This window comes from Alexandromys fortis, unplaced genomic scaffold (assembly GCF_014885135.2).
Source record: "Alexandromys fortis isolate MF-2015 unplaced genomic scaffold, M_Fortis_MF-2015_v1.1 scaffold_92, whole genome shotgun sequence".
In the NCBI taxonomy this organism is placed as follows: domain Eukaryota; kingdom Metazoa; phylum Chordata; class Mammalia; order Rodentia; family Cricetidae; genus Alexandromys; species Alexandromys fortis.
In genome coordinates this window covers 4,368,796-4,390,688 of record NW_026067972.1, presented here as the reverse complement: position 1 = coordinate 4,390,688, position 21,893 = coordinate 4,368,796, and the positions used below count along the sequence as shown (strand labels likewise).

At 51.9% G+C, this 21,893-nt stretch overlaps 1 protein-coding gene across 2 annotated transcripts in view; it reads right to left on the bottom strand.

Moving 5' to 3' along the window:
• Positions 1-4,583: 4,583 nt before the first annotated feature.
• The window catches only part of Shb (SH2 domain containing adaptor protein B), a 109,879-nt gene continuing 92,569 nt past the window's right edge, over positions 4,584-21,893 (bottom strand). Inside the window, exons 6-7 of one of the 2 annotated variants that reach the window (XR_007594256.1) lie at positions 10,861-10,949; positions 5,269-5,402 (exon numbers count right to left, since the gene is read on the bottom strand). Coding sequence is in view for 1 of the 2 variants with exons in the window: in XM_050155871.1 (XP_050011828.1) it covers positions 5,219-5,402 (184 nt within the window). In the remaining variant the exon portion in view is untranslated. Of the gene's footprint in view, positions 5,403-10,860; positions 10,950-21,893 lie in introns of both variants that reach the window. The other variant, XM_050155871.1, reaches the window with a different exon arrangement.

Genomic DNA, 21,893 nt, shown 5'->3' with positions numbered 1-21,893 from the left:
TCCTCTGTAAGTGAATCTGGGAAGCTTTGTCAGAGTGTAGTGTTGTGTGTGTGTGTGTCTGAGGTGCCATCCTCCCTCACAGAAGAGCCAGCTCAGATGCCACATCCTCTCTCTCCCCTCTGCTGGAACACCCATCATCCACCTCTCGACACTTCCTGCAGCTCAACTTTTCTTTTCACTCTTGCTTCCAAGGGATTTTAAGTCCACCTCCATCTTGCTTTTTGCCTTATTTGCCTTTTCTGAGGCTCAGCTGTAATGCAAAGGAACGCCAGATGAGGGCACCAGAGCCACGCTAGTAACTCCCACCCAGTTCGCCTTCCTAAGCAGGAGGCCACGGGGCCGTGGCTGGCCTAATGGCCAAGAGGGAGACAATGAGGAAAACAGCTAGCTGACATGCTCAGAGGAGTCCTCTAATCCCACCCCAGCTCCCTAGAACGGCACTGGCCAAAGAGATCCTCCAAGTGTTTGCTCAAGAATCCTGGAGCATCCGCTTGCTGTGTAGCTTTGATCAGGCCTCTGCCTCTCTGGTTCTCTATTTCCCTCCATCCACTGCTTCCTCAAGGAAAATGCTCATTGCTCTTCTCAGCTACCCCTACTGGTCTGCATCTATTTCATGCTCCATTTTGTTACACATGCACTCACACACGTGCATGTGCACACACACACAACAAAAACAAAAACCTTCAGACAAAAAAAAAATCAACAAGGTGAGGCGCTTTCTCTCCCCTTAGGACTTCCTGGTTACAGATCAGTGACACTTGGGTGTCAGTCCAAGAACACAGAGACAGAGAGACAGAGAGAGAGAGAAGTTCTAGGTTTTTTTTTTTGTTTGTTTGTTTGTTTTTCCTGTAAGAGGAAAGGCTATACCCCTGCGCAGGAAAAGCTGGTGGGTTTGGTGGGTTCCCCTGGTAGGTGAGGGCCCGCTGTGCTGCTCTGTATGTGATAGGGGGCTTCCTTGCTTCAGAAGATTCCAGGCTGCAGGATGATGTCACTGTGACCATGGTGTCTGGGCAAACAACAGGAGACCATACGTGGCTCAGTTTCCCAGCAGGCTCAAAGCCCTAGGTGCGGTCCATTTAAGCTGCGTGCGCGCACACACACAACTTCCAATGAAATCCTAGGAGACCCTGGAGTTTTGCTATGACACCACAGTGGCCTGTCCAAGTCTCCGGATGGCCCAACGCTTGACACCTCTACCTGGAACAGCTTTTGCTTCTTCTCCAAGGCCCACCCTGTCCTGACTGCTGCCTAGCAGAGCTAGTCACCTATAATGTCCCTGCCCTGGAACCCCCGTTATGGCTTGCACCGGGTCATGAGTCACGAGTAATTTCACATTCTTCCCTGCTCCCTGCCCGCCCCCCACTGGAACTCTCCCAAGGCCAGAGGGGGATCCACTTACCTCAGTATCCACCAGGAAGTACTGTGTCTGCTGAGCCAATTAACTTGTTTCCATTTAAGAAACTCATTAGGGAGCTTCCTCATCCTGCGGGAGCTGCAAGTTCCTCTCTCTTGGAACCACCCCTCTGAGGGATGGTTGAGCTCAGCTTTGGCAGGCAGGCAGCTATCCGCCAAGATTCCTGGAGCTCATGGCTGTATCTGAGAGAAAGCAAACATGGAACTTGGGGCACAGGGTGTTTGAGAACAGGGCACTCGTGCAAAGGGACACACAGAGCACATTCCAGTTGGAAGGGAGCCATCGGGGTCTCAAAGGTGCCTCTGAGATTTGAACATATTGTCTCAGGAAGTGGAAAGAGCAGATGTGACAGTTTGTACTGAATCACCCCCCTCCCCCCGCCCTCCAGGGGCATCCATGGGTCAATTCCAAAAGCCAGCCCAAGTTTCTGATGAGCTGTCCCCAGAGCCATTGAGAGCACTTCTCGGGGCTGGAGAGATGGCTCAGAGGTTAAGAGCACTGACTGCTCTTCCAAAGTTCCTGAGTTCAATTCCCAGCAACCACATGGTGGCTCACAACCATCTGTAAATGAGGTCTGGTGCCCTCTTCTGACAAGCAAGCATACATGCAAGGAATGTTGTATACATAATAAATAAATCTTTAAAAAAAAAAAAAAAAAAGCACTTCTTCCCAGACCCTTGGTCAAGTGACACCAAATACGTGTCTTCACAGTCCAAATCTTTGTCCCCTGACCATTGCTATAGCAGAACCTGAGGGTGGGTATCCTGGTCACCAAAGGCCACCAGCCAGAGTTGCCCAGATGGCTTGAAGACTCAGGCCTTTTGCCTACAAAGGGCTGCTCAGGGAGTCTCTCCAGAATATGCTGGAGGGCCCTCCCCACCAGGAAAGTTTTCTTTCTTCCCGTGAATGCAATCTGGTTTTGCTGAGCTGCCGAAAGGGTCCTTGACTCCTCACTGCTCAAGGACGAGCTGCTGAGGTGGCCGGGACATTGTGACCAATAATTGGGACATTGTGACCAATAATGAAGGCAGCAAAAAGAAAGAAAGCCAGTCCTGTGGCTCTGAGAGGCAGGCCTGGCCGTGACTAGACGTCTGTGCTCAGACAAAAAGCTGGGAGAGAGAGAGAATGTTAGCAGCAGTTTCTCTCCTCCTCAGAGAACTACAGCTCATCCCCTGCCCCCATTAATTGGCAGGAGATTAAAAAAAAAAAAAGAAAAAGAAAGAAAAGCCCAAAATGAAAACCAAATCAAAGCCACTACCCTGAATGTGAAGGTTTCTGGAATGGAAAAGCCCTTTCAATTGTTAGATGTCCAAGAAAACACGAACACACGCTGACAGAGGAAACGAGCCACAGTCAGAGGAAGAGGGAGGGGTTCATAAAATAGGAGAAAATTCCTTTTAGCATCTCCCATCCTGTAGGCTGGCTCCTTTGTGTGCCCCGGTTCCTAAGGAAAGTGGGAGACTTGGTGTGGGGGACACTTCAAGAAGATGGAGACTGGGTTGGAGGGAGGCCAGGAGTCCCTTATAGGAGCAAAGGCAGAGGGCATAGATGCCCTCTGACTGTGTCAGTAGTATTCACAGGGCCTTTGACTGTTAGGGACACCCCTTCTGGGAGGGCCCTGTGGCTCAGCGCACTTCAGGAAATGCCTTGGAGGCCTGACTCTCTCCCAACCTCCAGTAGGTCTCCTGGGGTGTCAGGTCCTGGCCTCACTCTTCTTCCTCTTCCACGAGGGAACACAGCTCTCTTTAGGCACTCCCTCACCACTTCCCCTGAAAGACACTTTGGGAAAATGCAAGTAAGGGAAAGAGTGACAGTTGTGGAGGCCAGCCTCCCAGGACCGGTGACAAGGCACTGGGTGGGGGGCGGGGGGCCCTGAACTGACAAAGGGACCAGGAAGATGATGCAGAAGGTGGGTCGTACATGGAAGGAGATGCCAAAGAAATGGCTTGGCTTCAAACTGCTGAAATCAATGGCAGCTACCCAAAGGTGGCTTTTAGTTCTGTTCTGCCCCAACCTGACAGGCAGCTTTGGCAGGTCTAGACCTGCCTCAGGCCTCTGAACACTGGGCCTGACTCCGTCCAAGTATAACCAAAACTGGAGATGACCGAACTGTCACCTGCAAATATTTTAATTCACAGCTGGGGGACAGTGGTCATCAAGCTTCCAGTTCAATCAGTCCACCCGGGTGGCTAGCACATGAATTTGGAAGAGGTTCTGGAACCCTGGGGTCAGTCAAGGGCAGCCATGCCTCTCACGCTGCCCTCAGACACAGCAGAGGCAGGTGTGCTGGCTCATCTTCATCAACACCTTGACGGAAGTCAGAATCAGGAGACACCGCTCCGGACATGCCTGTGGGCATGCTTCCTGGGCCAAGAATTAGAAAAGGGGGAAGGTGGTAGAGATGGGAAGGAGGGGAAAAAATGATACAATTATAGTCTCAAAAACTAAAAAGTAAAAACGAGAGAATGGTGGCACTCTTCCGTGTCTGAGGTCCCAGCAGGAACGCAAGAGGCCACGTGAGCAAGAGCATCCACACTCCTGCCAACCCTCAACTGTGAGGTTTCCTGTCACCTCGCAAGGTCTAAGCTCATACAGCTACAGAGGTACTTCTATCCACGTGGTGACCAAGAGCAGTCCACGTCCCTTGAAATAGCCCGAGTTTTAAGGTGACAGTGAGGCCATTCAGAGCTGACGGCAGCAGCAGCCTGCTGGGCTGCTCACGAGCTGTGTGATCTCAGGAGGTGACCCCCACCCCCAGCCTGTCTTTTCCCCACGTTAAACACATCCAGGGCTCAGTGTGTTTGAGAAGTGTGTTTGAGAAGGCCCTTAGTAGACTGGGGTGAACCTGAGGGGTTCACCCACATTCGCCATCAGCTACCATGGGTAGGACGGGAGCCTGACTGCTTGGTCAGCTTTGAGGCTTCGGTCCATGGCTATAGACTGCACAGGGCCTGGCTCACATCTCAACACGATGCTGCTCCTCCTGCCGAGGGCCCGTTCTCAAAGCGGTCACTCAGGTACCCAGAAAGTTAGTTACCAAGCCCTGCCTGGAGCATGCCACTCTCCTGCACAGGGCCTGCCATGCCAGCAAGCCCAGTCCAGGAAACAGACTCTGCAGAGACCCTCAGGGATATACTTTTTTAAAAAAATTTAAAAATGGCTAGTAATATATATTAAATGACTGTTTTATTTACACACCCTATTCATAAATAATTGCATCCTCTTCGACTGCACAATAGTTCCTTGACATCTAACGATTACAGAGTGTACATCTAAAAGTAGATGGGGGCTTACTCTGGCTTATGACATGGTCTCTCGTGTTTACACTGAACATGCACACCCAGAGACTCAGACATGCACCAGAGGGGTGGCTCCCAGGGCCTCCTGGGCTCCCAGCACCAATGGGAAAACCTTGCCCACACAGGTGAGTTCTTGACAGCTGGAGAACAAAGAGATGCAGGCCAGGGCTCGGCCCCGCCCACCGCTGGGCCCGCCCACCACTGGAGCAGCTCCACCTTTGTTCACCCTGGAAGGCATCTCTTTGGATTGCAAATATTTTAATTCACAGAAACTCAAGGAGGGGGGGGGGGCACGGGCTGGGGTGGGGCGGCAGCAGGCTGTCCCTCTGCATCCAGGCCTTCTCCAACCCTGTAAGTGACATCAGCATTCTAAGACACGCAGGGGTGTGCCAGGACCATACACACGACACACTGGACACTGATGGCAACACAGGGAGCTGGCCGGTGCCCTGCCGGCTCCTCCAAGGATCAGGCTTGGTCACAGAGCAGGGTGAGGCTGGTCCTTTCACAGAGTCCGCACAGCCACTGGGTAGAGCAGGGACAAGTGCTCCGCCCCTTTGATGGGCAGCTTCCTGGTGGTGTAGTAGTGGATGACTTCCGGGACGCTGTCGAAAGGGGGGCTGTTCTGACCCAGAACATACTTCTCTTTGGTCTTGGCCAGTTTCATGTGCATGAAGCCCTGGTTGCTCCTGCAAAGGAAACACGGATGTCAGAAGTGTGTGGTGTCTGAGGGGCAGGGAGGCACTCTTAGGGAGCCACTGGCTCCTGCTTCTGTATGCGCATGTTCTCCCCAGGGGTCTAAAACAAGGGGTCCCAGCCACACCCAGGAGCACCCTCCACTCCAGCATCTGATTGGGGTACAGGGGTTAACCACTGCTAATGGAAAGACTTTGTATCTGGAAGGTTCTAGGATTGGGGGTTTTACCAAGCCCTTCTGCTTGGACCTGTTTAAACCCTGCAGTTATACAAGACATCCCACTCTGAGAGGCAGCCTTGGCCAGTGTGGTATATATCTAGAGCAGACAAACTAATCTTTTCTTAGACAGAGGATAACTGTCTCAGGAAAGGGGCAACTCATCCAGGAACCACACTTCCTAGGGCAGTTAGCCACATGACAAGCTACATAGCCAATGGAATGTGGGAAGCTTTGCTCTCTACCCAGCAGTCTCCCAGGCACCCAAGGCAGAGTTCCTTCCTTCACACCAGTGGCCTGAAGACTGTGCAGACTATACCTGCACTTGACTTTCTGAGCTGTGGTAACACATGCCCCACCCCAATACTCAGTTCCCCAAGAGCTCTGAAGAGCAGGGCCAGGCCTCTGTGCCCACTACCCTTGTTTCAGATCTGATCAGAACTTAAACTGAAGTAGAGGCAGTGGCAGATTCTGACCACGTGTCCTGGTCCATCACAGTCTGGCAGTGGGTACAGGTCATGGAGGATGAAGACCACTGCCTCAATTGCTGGCATTGTGTCCCAAAAGACCCCTCCCATTTGAGGTCATGCGTTTGCTCACACATGCCTCCATCACCCTGCCGCCCCTGTGCAGGCTGCATGCCACTTCCTGTTCACTCACCCCAGCCTGACCTGTGCCCACGCCTGTCATTTGTTAGAAACCTAAGGTTTCTGATTGAGAGTGTGCTACTAACTCAGGGCTCACCCCTGGTAACTTGTCAACAGCCCTAGATACCCAGCAGTCAGGGCTACCTAAGGAAGCCAAGAGTCCCATGTGGGCTCTGGGGGGCTGTGGCCTTCCTGAGCCCCAGCTCCCTTTCTGGTTTCTATGCTCCAATGGGGTCCTTAACCTGACCTGTCCTCTGGGTGAAATGGGCCCCCCAAAACCTGCTATGCTCTCCAAACGGGTAGAAGAAATGTCTAATGACACGCAGGCACCGAGCAATCCATCTGCGCATAATAATGTATTTAGAGATGTCACCCTGGGATTAAAGGAAATCGTTCAGAGAGCAATTACATTTCGAGAGAGAATAATTCTTGTGGAGAACTGAAATTTAAATTGAGAGCTTTAAGAGTGTGATGTTCTAATTACAGAGCCTGTGGCAAGCTCTACTCCCAAGTGAAGGGTCACTACACCCGAATCACCTGGGTGCTAGCGGAGGTGCTGTGTGGAGCGCTGGCTCCAACACCTGGGAAGGCGAGCACGTCGCACAGAAAACGTAAAGTGCAGCGTGGCCAAGGACTCGTGCCCCCAGCATGATGTACAGCCCACCAACACCAGCCAGCTTGGAAAGGACCTGGAGCTGCAGTGAGGTGACACCAGGTGTCCCAGAGTGGCTATAATTCAGCACTATCCTGGGGGAGTGTGTGTGTGTGTGTGTGTGTGTGTGTGTACGCGCGCTTCGGGGTGCTAAGTGTGCTGAAGTTGTGGAAGCCAAGCCACCTAGCTCTGAGATCCTTCCACAGTCCCACCCGAGGGAGCAGGGGCTGACATCACAATTCCCACTGTACGTCAAGGGGTCAGAGCAGAGCAAGGATGTCATAAGGCTGGCGTTAACAGAGATTTCTACGCTAGATTCTTGTGTCCTCTAGCAGGCAGCAGGTGGAGGAAGGTATGCCTCTATTTCCAGGCAGTAGCCTGTGGAAGGGCCCCACACTTCCTATGCACACGGAGGACTTGAGGTCACCACAGCAATCAGCAGCAAGGCCCACTTCTCTCTGGGGAGCAAGGTGGCAGGAGCAGCAGGAGGGCCTAAGCAGAGCCTCCATGACCCTGGTGCCAACCTCACCAGGCAATAGCAGATCAGAGACCAGAGGGGTGGGGAGGAAGACCATACACAAGACTGTCCCAGGAACCAGGATTGGCCTATCCCAACTCGTGAAGCTCCAGGTCATGAAGACAGGATGGTGACCCTACCCTAAGAGGTTCTTGCATCTTCAGGCACTTCAAAGGTCACGTGACACCCTGAGGGCATGCATGAACACACTGAAGTACGGGGTGGTATCACAGCTTGGCTGGTTATAAGAGATTAAAAATGCCAGGTGGTGGTGGTGCACACCTTTAATCCCAGCACTTGGGAGGCAGAGGCAGGCAGATAGATCTGTGAGTTCGAGGTCACAAGAGCTAGTTCCAGGACAGCTAGGACTGTTACCAGAGAAACCGTCTCAAAAAACCAACCAAACTAGAGGTGGCTTTAACCACTTGTAGCACTGCACAAACAGACAGTAGCAGGTGTGCTGGCTCTTTTTTTACTGTCTTCTTGACATAACGTGGAACCACCACACAGGTTCTCTGCTCTACTGTGGATGTGGTGTGTATGATCCACTCTCTCTAATTTCTGTCTGGACATGCCCTTAACGAGGACCTGGAACTGCAAGTCAAATAAGCCTTCCTTCCCGAGTATCTTTTGTTCTGATTTCTTGTGGCTGCTCACAAGTGAGATGGTTTAGTGAAAAGTTGCCTGTGGCCACTGTACCCTCCTCACCCCTTAGATACCCTAGAGGAAACAGGCCAGAGGGGTGGGCTCTAGGCAGATCCTGCTCCTACCCTCCTCAAGGCACAGAACAGCAGCAAGGACGGCAGGGTGGTTTTGGGATGGCACCTTTCCCGGGGATCTCTGACAGGCTCCTGCCAACTGTTTCTTTGTTGGTTCCGTCTCCTTTGATAGGACATCTTGTGAGAGCACAGTCACAATTAGTGGTGTTTCTGGTGGGTGACCTGTCTAATGAGTCTTGTAAGGCCCAGGGAGGCAGGGTGCTTGGGTTGTCAGGGCACTTAGATCGCTCATTACCATCACAAAAAGCACCTCCTTGTCACTGTCCCCAGGATTAGCAAGCATGCCTGGCATGTGCTGGCCTAATAACAGGCCCTACCTCGCCTCCTAATCATGAGCTTTAATAAAACATCACTCAGCCCACAGCTGCCCGCCGCTAGCCAGGGTGCGGGGCCTCACCTCTTGCTTTTAGACCTAATTGCTTGATGCATATTTCATGAAGAATCCTGGGTAATAGTTATGTTAAATCGTTTCTTTTCATGATGAAATGACTTAAAAACACTTGCATATAATATTTATGTGGGAGAAAGGAGGAAATAGCACGGCAGGACCAGCCACACGAGTCCGCACAGAGCGTTTCTGCTCCGCTCTGACTTTGAGTCAAGTGCTTGAATTCTTTTTTAGCTCTGGATCATCATACATGGTTCCCAATGTCAATTCAAAATTCAAGATACTAGTCCTTAAACCTTACCAGATTCAGAGCTAAGCTTACATATGTAACATCACTTGCAGATGGGGAAACTGAGGCTCAGAAAAGATGGGGCCAGGATTTGGATCCAAATCCTTCCTTTCTCTCTTCCTCCAGAAACATAGCCCAGGATGGCCTCAAACTTGCTATGTAGTCAAGGATGACCTTGGGCTCCCAATCCTCCTGCCAACTCTCAAGTGGCAGAATTAGATGTCTTCAACCATGCCCGGCCTCAAACCTACGTCTCTTGGACTCAGCAGCCTGAGCGCCCTTCTCAGTCTGGCACTCAGGACCTGCAGCGGCCACTGTGACCTCATCTTCTCTGACCAGATGCCCAGCCGGAAGGGTCCATGTGGGTGTTTGAACTTGTCCTGCCCGAGAGAAAGCTTCGTGAGACCCACAGTTGGCTACCCTATCTGCTCACTGTGATGCTTCCCAGATGAACTGACTCTAGCCTCAAGGATCTCCAGGAATTCTACCCTTTCTCCACTGGCTGACTAGTCAGGGTCTGCCTGGAGCAGGCAACTGAGGCCCTGACTCCTCCCCAGCTGCAAGCTCTGGAGGGCAGGCTGGAGAGTGAGCCCAGAAAGGTTTGGGGTGATGTTGGGTGGGGCTGTCAGAGAACAGTCCTGTGAGGTGGGTACACAGATCCATAACTCTCAAAGCATGCCATTCTCTCCAGGGCTCAGACTTCTTCTTGGAGTTCAAAAGTCATGTCTGGGATCCCTGAGCTGGCCATTGCCCTTTGCATGGGCTCACATGCATACGCAAAAACCACAAATATGGGCTGGAGAGATGGCTCAGAGGTTAAGAGCATTGCCTACTCTTCCAAAGATCCTGAGTTCAATTTCCGGCAACCACATGGTGGCTCACAACCATCTGTAATGAGGTCTGGTGCCCTCTTCTGGCCTGTAGGCATACACACAGACAAAACAATGTATACATAATAAGTAAATAAATAAATATTTAAAAAAAACCCACAAATACAAGACCAGTTTCTTCCCTATGTTTTGTTTTCCTGAAGGGTGCAGCCATGCATTTTAAATGCATTCAACAATGGAAGAAGATGGATAGTCCACAGCCCCTTCCTCCACAACAGAGAAAGAACTAAGCTTCGAGGCCTGAGAAGACAGGTTTGGTACACAGGACACACCATCTGCCCATGACGGACAAGGACATTCATGCTAAACTGACGGGAAGCGAGGTCCTGCTCTAAAGACAAGCCTCTGGGATGTTAGGAGACAGACTGGCTTGGAAGGTAACCAAGGTCTAGTCCCTCCACTGCCACCCAGTGACAGCCAGTTTTACAACTCAGACCGCTATTCCCCTCTCACCCTTCCAGACATGGTCTTGCTGGGAGCCCAGGCTGGCTTTGAACTCATGATCTTCCTGCTTCCAAAAGTACTTGGGATTTTATGAAGGGAAACTCAGGTATCTCCACCTACTCTGACTCTGAGGGACATGGTGCTGGGACTGCATCTCTAGGGAAACCCTCCGCACATCGTGAAACGTGCTCCAGCAGGGCACATGTTCTGCCAGGAGACTTGAGAGCACAGGATCACCAGTCATCCGCTGTATGGCTGCCCTGTAGGGTTTATGCACCCTCACAACCACGTCTCCTAGTTCCAGGGAATCTGACACCCTCACATAAATATACAGGAAGGCACAACATCAATGCACATTAAAAAAAAATAGACAGATGGTGGTGATATGCAGGTTTAGTCCCAGTACCTGGGAGGCAGAGACAGGCGGATCTCTGTGAGTTCAAGGCCAGCTGGATCTATAAAGGCCGGCCAAGGTTACCCAAAGAAACCCTGTCTTGGAAAAAAAAAAAACCCTCTCCCCAAAACAGGGTCTTTCTGTGTAGCCTCAAATTTGGACCCCCCACCCCCCAGGGCTAGGAATTAGAAGTGTGGTAACCACAGTAGGCAGTGCCCCCCAGGGTCTTATCACCTGAGATGCCTGAGAAGAAGATCTTGACTGGTCTCTTGATTCATGTCGAAAGTAGGTAGGTGGACTGGAACTAAATACAGATGCCTACGCTACAGATGTGAAAAACGAATGCCAAAGTGAGGGAGAAGCCTCACTTTCTGGACCACAGGGCAGGGACCCTGGAGCCCCCCAGACGGTGAGCAGAACAGCGTCCTTCGCTATAGACTGTGCTGTCGAAGTTCACACGCAAGCAGATGCCCTGTGAGTGCAAAGAGGTGGGAGGACAGGAATAGGCTGAACACCCACTCCCCAACACCTCAAAGGGCCTTCAGCGACAAGCCAAAGACTGCCCAAATCGTGAACAATGTCTAACCCGTACTTCCTGCTGAGCCAAACCGCGTGATTTATAGCCAGATAATTACCCTTTCAGTGATGACACTGACGGGATCAGCCTTCCTCAAGCCGAAGTAACCCAAGTGAAAGCCTTCTGTAAATCTTGGTGAGTCCTCGCAGTGCCATCTTCAGGAGGAAAAGGCCTGCCCTCACACACAGAGGAGGCTGGGCAAGACAAGATCATCAGAGGCAAAGCAGCTCACAATGACAAGGCTTGGACAGGAGTGGGCCGCCATTTCTGAGGCAGGCAAAGAGCATGGTGAGGAGGCTTGGTGGGTGTCTCCAGGGCTGGTGTGCCCACCCGGCCTCTGACTCAGGTGTTGAAACAGGAGGGGTGGCGGCAGCAGCTGGCCCCGGATCAAGCACTGACTGAAGTCACTGATGCCATAGGACAACCTCGGTCCCTGAGCTTCAGGGACCCTCTGCAAAAGGAGGAGGAGATCCTTCCACTGATGTTCTCAGTGTCTCCGGGACACGACTGCATGGGTTAGGTAGGGAGGATCAGGGGCACAGACACAACCAAAGCACCTGGGCCAAATTGGGTGGACAGAATCCATTCAGGACAGAAGCACAGGTCTCTCGCAGACCACAATCTCCTTAGGTGACTGAGGCTCTCAGCTGGGCCCATGACTCCACCTGGCCCATGGGGATTTGGCAACGTCTGGATAGTTCAGGGCTTAGCATCTAGTAGGGAGTCAAGGATGATTCTAACAGGACAGTGACATAGGAATCCCAGCCTAGAATGGTAATAGTGTCAAGTGGAAGGCCACACGCCTCCTTAGTCACCAGGACAGGAACCACACCTGGCTGTCCTTCAGACACTTTCAGGATAAACAAATGCGGCAGCCTGGCTAAGGCAAGGCCATCTGGCTCCTTGGTAAAGGCTCAAGACATAACATAGGACCTGCCCAACGGCTTGGTTCTCAAACAGCTTCTAGGCTACTTCCAAGACCAATCCCCACACCTATCCCTCCTATTCCCTCACAGGAGGGAGAGAGCTCTTGGGCCTGAGACCTAGTATACTTGGGAGACAAGGATGAATATAATCCAGGGTCCTAGGCCAGACGGCCCTGGGTGTGAGGCTCATGCTACCCCTCCTATGCCATGCTCCTTTACGCTCTTTGATTGGAGCAAAGGAGTCCTCTCTACCTATATAAGGGACATCCTGAGTTTTTGAGTTTTGAGCCAGCAGTTGAAGAGCAGGCAGGGTCTCTTCTAGTGCAAATGCAAGGGCCAGGGCCGGGCCCCCAATATGGGCCTCACTTCCCCTGCTGAGCAGAAACTGCCACACAACTGTTGCCCATCTGGTCTGTCTGCTGGCTCCAGTCTATCTGGGCCCAGAACCAGCAAGTCCCCCCGAGCCTGTCTGGTCTGTTGTTCATGGCCAAACTGGCAACCTCAAACCCATGATGGCCAAGTTGCCCTCTGACTGCAGCCTCCCTAGTTAGTTGGTAGCTTTATCTCTGAGCATCAGCGGGCAGAGCAGGCGATACTGGCAGGGTGGTTACTGGCCTGAGATTCACTGCCCCACATGACATTCTAAAGTATACCGTTTCCACCCAGCTGGTGGCTCAGCTGTAATCCTAGCTCTCTGGTAGGCCAAGACAGGAGAGCTGCAAGTTCAAGGACAGCCTGGGTGGCAGAGTGAGTTTAAGGTCACCCTAGATGACTTCAAGCGCCTGTTTGAAAATAAAAGGTAAATAGAAGGGTATAGTTCAGTGGCAGAGCGCCTGCCTGGCATGCATGAGGCCTGAGGTTCACCCCATCCTCATACTGGAAAAACCCACATTGCTATGTGAGGGATCCACATGAGAACAGAAGGAGGAGGCAAGCAGGGTGAGGTGGGAAATCCTGGAATCCCAACATTTGGGGAGGAGAGGCAGGAGGATCAGGAGTTTTAGGCTAGCCTAGGCTAGTCAGTTTCAGGCCAAACCAAGTGACCTGAGAGCCGTTTCAAAAAGCCAAGAGGAGGTCTCTCTCTATTGATAAACGCGGTCTATCAATAAACATGACCTCTAGCAGGTGTCAAGTGCTCACTGGAGATATTCCTGTATTCAGAGCTCTCAGAAAGAAGACACTGAGAGGCCCAGCAAGTGGCAGGGGCAAATCCCTCTACTCCACCCATGATCTGTGCCACAGTGCCCTGTGAGGTCATGGAGGGGGACAGAAGAAATTGCCATCTTCCTACACTGGGCGCAACAGTCCTCTAACCTCAGGCAGGATTTCTCCAGTTCAAAGGCGCATGGCGGACTGCCAACAGCCCACATGTGAACATTGATTTACAGTGGGAAAAATCCCAGCTGTCTTTAGGAAATGGGGCAGTAGGGTTGAGAGTTCAGGATCCTGGCCTGCTTCTTCCTCCAAGGCCTCAGTTTCCCCATCTAGACATTGAGAAGCACCTTTCTAGTTCTACCTGAGGAGGCAGACAGCTCGTGTGAGCGCTGCATGCTCTCACTGCTCACCTGCAGCCAAATCCCCCACTACAGGGTCTCAGCTCTGCAATGCTAAGTTCCTCCCCACTGAGCTGACACAGGCTCCTCACAGCCTGCCAGTGGGAGCTGCAGCTCCAAGCTCTGGTTCTGGCAGGCCTTGGACTTGGTTCTATATGCCCTAGAAGGCCAAAGAAGAGCACCAGAGGCAGCTCCTCCCCAACTGTCCTCACCAGGCACAAAGTCCTCCCCTTCCCTCCGGTCATCACTACTGGGTTTACAGCCTGACTGACCTGGCTGAGGTGGCTGGTGGGTTTGTCTAGCTAGGCCACCTGCATTGGCACACCTGCATAAACTCCATCATTAATGGTGGGTGTCTGCTGACCTCCCGAGGGCACCTCTTTTCTTCTCTTTCCCCTCAATCGCAAAGGACAGAATTCTACTAACCCCCACCCCCACTGGCCATTAGGTGCAGAAAATTCTCACCTCCCTTCCAAAACCAAAGGACACATGTTCAAAATGACTAACAAGCAAAAGCCACGGTCTAGGCCACACTCAGAAGACTGACAAACATCTCCAAAAGATTATGATCACTTCTCAGTTGTCTGGGGTTTTGGGGGCAAAACCACTCATGTTCAACATTCATTGTGGCAGCTTGCTGACATCCTCTTTCTACAAGGTAGAAAATTTTCTCAAAATTAAATCTGCAGCTCTTTGCTCCCTAATGAAATGGATTTCTGCCTTGATACACAACAAAGCTCCATTTTATTATTTGGCCAAGGTTTGGCTACATTAATTATGCCTCTCCCCCCAGCATGGCTGCATGTAATTAGTTCCAGTTACTCACTCACCAGCAGAGCGAGCGATTCCCACAAAGTGTTGACCCTACATGGTGTTTTGGCTTTGGAACCACTCTGGAGAGAAAAGATTACTTCCACGGCCTGAAAATAGTAACTCAGAAGGGGTACGCTGCTCTGAGGAGGTGGAGCACCTAGGTGCCCAGGTCACACTGTCCAGGTATCCGAGTCTCAGTCAGAACTCATGCACCGTCCCTGGCACCATTCCACCTGACTCAGAGGACACTGTTCACACAGCCTGTTCAAGTCGGCTCCCAACACCAGTGTCCAGAAACTGCATGAGGTTTCAGGGTGCAGGGCGATGCCTCATACTTGATGAAGACTGTGTCTAGCACACTGGCAAGCCAAGATGTGGAAGACTGTGTAAGGATGCAGCACTATGATTGCTGATGGCTGGCACAGCTACAGGTGAGTAACCCCTGATGCCCCGGAGCCCCTGATCCTGAGAGGCAAAGTGGGGTGCTCTAGGCAGTGCTCAGTGACCTGTACTTACAAGAGGCCCTCTTGATCATGATCTCTCTGTTGCTTCATAGTCACCCTGGGGAGACTATCAGAGCCTTTAGGTATCTAGAGATACCCAGGTAGAGTGACTTAGGTGCCAGCAGGCGGCAGCTTAGAAAGCAGGGTCCCTGGATTTACACAGACCAGTTTTAATCTGAAAAGGAACTTGGGTGAATATTACACCTGTGCTAGTCTATCTGGCTTTCCCGATCTGCAAGGATGTGCGCTAACTCCACCACTCTCTCCCACCAGCACATGCTGACCCGTTTGGCAGTCTCTGGTGGACTGAAACCAGGAGACAAAATAAACCACCCTTCACCTGTAGATGTTCCTTTCAGACACTGCGGTCACAGTAACAGGATGGTTAATACAAGTTTTGTATATCCTATAAGGCCCTGTCCAAATGTCACCGCCTCCAAGGAGCCTCCTAATGCCCCATTGGAATTCGTCTCTTCTTGTGTGAGCATCTGAGAGTATGGCAGAGTGAACCCCACACCCAGAGGCCACCAGAAACATGTGGATTTTCAAAAGAAAAACTTTCAAAAGGGGTGCAGAAAAGATATTCTATTTAAAGCATTTCGAATAAGTCAGCTTTGCCAAATCCAAACGTCTCTGCTATTCCTCTGGGGTTAAATAATCTTAAAGAGAAACAAAGGGTAAAAAGCGCATGCATGAATAAAAGTGGCAAATGCTCTTTTGGGGGGACAAGGACTGCTTACTGGGGGACCTACCTGGACATGAACAGGGTGGAGAAGTGGCAGGATGCGCCTCCTCACTCAGACCCCACCCCCAAAGCTAAAGGGTGCTTTTAAAGCTTTAGCATTTGAGTTAAAGATGAGGGCTGTAAACCTGATGTCTGACTTTTTATATCTGCCTCAAATCTCAAGAGCGTCTATGAGGAAAACAGGAGAGGGAAAGACAATGCTCACAGGGCTCAGAAGGGGCATAACCTTGCGGAGTCAGAGGTGGGACATGGAGATTCGGCCAGCAGCTTGTCAGTCTCGACCCAAGTAAAGCAAAGCTTGGCTCTAACTACCAGGTGATCTAGGGAACAGTTAAATCCTGTATATGATCTGTGATTTACTGTATGGAACGGTGGCTCTGAGATCAACTTCTTTCTCATGCAGACAAGCTCTGCAGCTGCCCTCGTGGCCTCTTTTCCTACAACATCCCAGGGATCTCCCTGGAGGCCCCAAACAACCATTTCCTGGATGGCTCTGGCAAAAAGTTCATTAAGTACATTCTATTGATAAGCTGGTGTGAGGGTGGCCGGGAAGACGCGTTCCGGTTTGCAGAGACCTGACAGAACCCCTCGAAGGAAGTGCCCAGGCCACAGAGGCGTCCTGGTGACAAATGGCAGTTGGAATGCCTCCCCTGGCGGCTGAGCTCCACAGGCAGATGGAAGGAGGCTGATAGGAAATAATTAAAAATCTGCTGGAAATGTAATCGGAGTGGTTCAGACACTGGAGAGGACAAAGGACAATCCCGTGTGTCTGGCGGAGGGGAGAGGGAACAATCATCACCTGGCACAGAGGGCATGGACTGGCAGTGAGAGGCACTCAGCATAGGACCTAATTACCTCCCAGGCTTGCACAACTGGAAGGAAGCAGGGAGTCAGGCCTTTTCAAAGCCAACTGTCCTGATCCCCTAGCTGCTCAGAAACCTGGACACAGTCCTCAACTATGTCACTCCTTCCCCTTTGTCACCATCCACCTACTGACCTTGCCCTCCACTGACCTGGTGCAGCTGCCGCCTAAGCAGCCAGCTCTCACTCCTGACCTAGCACGGGCAAAGGAGCTTCTGAGAAACTCATGGAGGTACCCCAGCTCTTCAGCTGGCTTCAGCTTCTGCCTAGATACCCCAAGTTTCCATGCAGCACCTCCACATCTAATTGGAGTAGATAGCTAAGGAGGGGGGATCAAAAAAAAAAAAAGAGTCTGGGGTCAAGGGGACTCTGCCTTAGCGCTCCCCCCCCCCTCCACGGCCTAGAACAGGTTCCCAGCTTCTGCGAACCTGGGCTTCCTCCTCTGTGAAGAGGATACAGTGACGGTGCACTTTCCACTTGAGTGGCTTGAAAACTGCACCCAGACAAAGTAGAAACCCCATGGGGTAAGAGCCAGAGAGAGAGCAGCCCCATTTTCGGGAGTTTAAACCCACATTAAATGCTAGGATCTTTATCTTCAGGCTTTTGACAGTTACAACTGACTGGGAAAAGCTGCCAGAGGTCGCCTGACATGGATTCTGCTAGGAACATCTGGTACAGTCCTGGTGCTAAGAACGAGGGTGCCTTCTGCTCAGAGGGACCCCAGAGGGCACAAAGAATGTCACGCTGCACTGAAACCTGAGCTGCACTCACAGCTGCGGCATCACAGGACCTCTGCTATCTCAAGAAGGAGCACACAGTTCCTGTTCTCATGGCACTACCAGATAGAGAGAGCTACACTCCAAGTGCCCATCCCCTTCTGGGTGTCCCCACCGTCCCACCTCACAGTGCTATTGTAGTAATCCTAAGCTGTTCACATTGGACTCAAACTGGGGTCTGCCTGAATCCCTTCCCAAGGGCAGAGCCAAGACACTGCTGTGGGATGCCCATCTACCTGGGGTAATGCAGAATTTGAACCCACGTGTTTTGAACTTGCCTGTACTTTTTCTATACTGTCTCCCTCACTACCCCAAACCGCTGACACACAGGCTCTAGGTCCCGGCAAGCGTCTGCTGGCAGCAGGCGCAGCTCGTTCCTTCTGATGGCAACTGCCAGTGCTTCCCTTTCGTTCTGTCGGCCATCTGCACACTTCAAACTCACCTCTCTCCCCTAGTCCCTGCCAAAAGCAGAGGGTCCCCCCTAAAGCTGCAGTTCTTAATTATCACACTTCCTTTAGCTTTCCATAAGGAGAAAACATACAGCACACCAACTGAACAGAACAGTCATCTTTACCTTTTGCAGCCCTGAGAGGGCGGGGACCCCTCACAGACTGAGAGCCCCATTCTCACCCCCAGCCCAAGCCCACCTGTGTCAATACTGACTGAGCTTTGTGATGGGGGTGGGGTGGAGAACGACTTCCTGTTTCTGAGCCTTGCTTTCATCTGTTCCCTGAACCCCAAGATTCCTGCTCATGACATCTTCAGCACTCCAGCCCTGGCATGCTGCATGGCATGGGACAGGGAAGCGAGAATGAGATTCTGGTAAGAAAGCTGTAAAGCTGTCATTCAGAGCGTACAGATATGGTACGAGAACTGGAGGGGAAGCAGGCAGGGACGAGGGCAAGGAAGAAACCCCAACCCCCTAACACAGCTATCGCCTGCAGCCTCCAAGAAACACAGGTCAGAGTCAAGCAATGTCTCCAACTGGGCACAATCCAGAGGAGGGTGGCGGATTTGACCCCCGTTCGGTGAGACTCAGGTTCTCAGTCATGGAGATGGAGGCTTGCTCTAGTTGCAGCCACATAAGCTGTCTTTTTGAGATTTATCTATTTTATGTGTACAGGTCCACCTGAGCACCAAATGTATGTCTGGGGCCCACCGAGGTCAGTAAAGGGCATCAGATCCTCTGGGACCAGGGTTACACAAGACTGGGAGCTGCCACATGGAAGCCTTCTCTCCAGCACCAGCAAAAACTCTGGCACCACTGTAAAGAGTATGGATATGGGCAGAGTCCCCTTTCCCCTTTCTTATAACCCGTGGCTTTCCAAGGTGGCTTTCCAATGTTCCCAACGAAGACAGCCCACAATCAATAGCCAGGCTCCTGCTCAAGGTGTATTGCCCAGATGAAAAAAAAACTGAGGCTCAGACAGCCTACACTATTCTGCTTGGGGGAGTTGTCAAGGGCCATGTTGATGCAGAGCTAGATAGAGCACCTGGCCAACACTGGACCACCTCTACCCTGGGGAGGGCGCTGGATGCCATGTACTTCCTGCTCTCCCAGGCTCCTGCCCCACCCCTTACTAATCCTCTGCATCCACCTAAGACAGTTCTCCCTCCCCAGGCAGGGCCATCACTGCTGTCTCCTGTATGTCTCCTCCTCCAGCTTACACCCAACTCAGCAGCTCAGAAGACCACAGGACACACAGACAAGCCCAGGGCCCTGCAGTCAGAGCTAGACAAGTAGTAACTGTGCTTTTGAGCCAGGCACTGCACACATACTGCCTTCCTTGAAGGTTTGCCCTTACAGGGGTTCACCGTGCTCTCAGAGACATGTAGGGGACCAGGGGGATGTGTGGCTGGACCGAAGTGACTCAGCTGAAGGGAGCTCAAAGGCTGTGGGGAATCCTGGCGGGGCGGCTTTTGGAGTCGCCCATGGTTCTTTTTTGGTTTTGTTTTAGGGCCCTGAGTTTTAGAGCCCTAGCCCTGGAACTCTGATGCTGACTCCACAGAAGGTAGTGAAATCTGTGTTCCCCACTGCTGCCTGCAGGGCTCAGCTTCTCCTCCCCCTCTCTCTCTCCCCCTCCCTGCAAACATTTATTATTTCTTGCTCCTGGCTGTCAGCAGCAACAAACTAAGATTAATCACTCGCCTGCCTGGCTGGTCCCAGACATGCCCACTGTTTGAAAACTCTCTCCTTCACCTACAAATCAATGAGGGGAGAAGAAAAAGAAAAATACCTCTAACTGAAATGCCTCCCCTGAGCTCTGCCAGACCCACGACACCTACCTACCCTCTCCTATAAACCAGGGGGCATTTACTGGGCGGTACTTGGTGTACAACAGCCAAAAGAACTCACTGTTCCAGGTAGATGCAAAGGGATGTCCCTAAGCACACAGGGGTCTTTCTTAATAAACTTCCCACCCCACCCCACAGGGTGGAGGTGGGCCCACCCCTGTCCTCAGATTCAAGGAAGGGCTCTGTAGGCTCACTGCAGAGCTGCACAGCTGGAAGCCAGTGTGGGGGTCGAACCCCAGGCCCTCACCTTGTTATCTGCTGTCTGCAGCGTGGGGACACGGCAGGGGCACTGGTGAAAGGCTGAACCAGAACTCCACACAAAGTGCCTGAATGAGCAGCAGGGTTCCCCTCCATCTGAGCTTCTACCCCATGCTCTCATGCCCCTCACTCCAGCCCTTTCACAGGAGATCCCCCGCCAGTGCAGATTCGGGTCACACAGGTGTGGCACGTGGGACACAGGGAAGCCAAAGCTGCAACCTTTCCCTTTGGCAACACTCATGTCTGTACCTTACTGATGTTCCTAGAACAAGGCTCAGAGAGCACTACTGTTGCTATGTACACTTGCAGGGACTCCTCCGTTCTCTGAGAAAAAGCCCCATCCTTTAGCCAGGTGATGGGCTGTGCCACTCCTGGACATGGGCCAATGTGGGATTTGTTGTTCCTAGCGTGCCTGTGCCTGCTCCCTCTTCAATGTCCACCACTTATAACCCCCCCCCTCTGTTTTCCCCATCTTGTCCAGATAATCTTGCAGAACTAACACTTAAAGGGCCCTTTATAGCTCAACGTGCCTGAAGAACCCTACTAATGAGACTGTTCCTCACTCTCCGTTCCTTTCCCCAGGCCTGACTGCCTTTACAGGGAAACAAGAGGGTGTCGGCTTTTGCTATTTTCTCACCAATTGCTAAAGGCTCAACTTTTTGCTTGTCTGGCTGGAGAAAGTGTGTCCAGCACACCCAGGACCAGTGGCAGGCGCGAGGCTGGCTAGAACTTGTTGTCAAGTTCAGGGGACAAGAGACACCTGCAGCAGGAGAGACTGAGAGTGATGAAAGTCATTTGAAGGATCTCTGAACCAGCTTCAAAGGTGGGTAGCGGGTGACAGACATCTGAGGCGTGAAGGGGGATGGGCTATAGACCTTGCCCAAAACAGGGAGCTGGAGGGAGGCAGTGTTATCAGACCCAGGGTGTCACTGATCCCCACAAAAACAAGTCACTGTCTTCATTGTCAGAGCAGTCAAATATGCACTCAAGGGCAGAGTTACGTCCACTGTGAATCTCCGCTGGGGATGTTTTCTCATTTAGATAAATCCTTAAAGTCACTTACACAGCTGATACCCTAAGGCCTTCTGATCAAATATAAGGGTGTATGTCTGTATCGATGTGTGCCACAGTTCCAACTGCAGCCTTGCTAGACACCTTAGCAGGCATTCAGACTTCTAACCTCAGATGAAGATCTGGGAATCTGCCCTAGCCCTACCTGCATGAGGCCACCCTAGCAAAAGTGTGCAGGCCACAGACATCTATCTGCTGATGGATGAGGGGACAGACTCTGAGCAGGACCCTTTAGCCAGTGGCCTTGTCCCTGAGAATCTGACCAACTCCTCTAGGAGACACAGAAGTCCTATGAGGCTCCTCAACACCACACCTTTACCATCTCTCTCTACTGAGGAATACTCGCATCTCCTAAGGGTCGCCAGTAGCTTTTGCCCCTGAAGCTTCTGACCTTTGGTCGTGGTGGCCACCCGTTACAGGCCATCTCTGGGCACCCAAAGCCCCTGTGCAGTCCTGCATGCTGCAAAGCAGTCAGAATGAGCATGGTTGTGAGTTTGCAGCTGGGTCTGGCTGTCCGCCTTGGCTCTCTCTCCAGACCCAAGTGCCAGGTACAGAAGTTTCCAACAAAGTCTTCCAAGGGGAAGGACAGAGCAGGTCCAGGGCCCTGCCCTAGGGAAATATGCTTCTCCAAGTACATTCTCCTCCACAGACCTTTCTCACAGAAAGACCCAATACCCACATGAAAATGGCCGGAGGCCGAGAAGAGGAATAGCTGGAATTCCAATGTCAGCTTGCAACCTGTGTGGTGTGGGGCTGCCATTCTGCACCCAACACTGGCAGCAGGCCTGAAGATGTAAGAAACCACATACTTCCCGGCAACTACATGGTAGCTCACAGCCATCTGTAATGAGGTCTGGTGCCCTCTTCTGGCCTGCAGACATACATACAC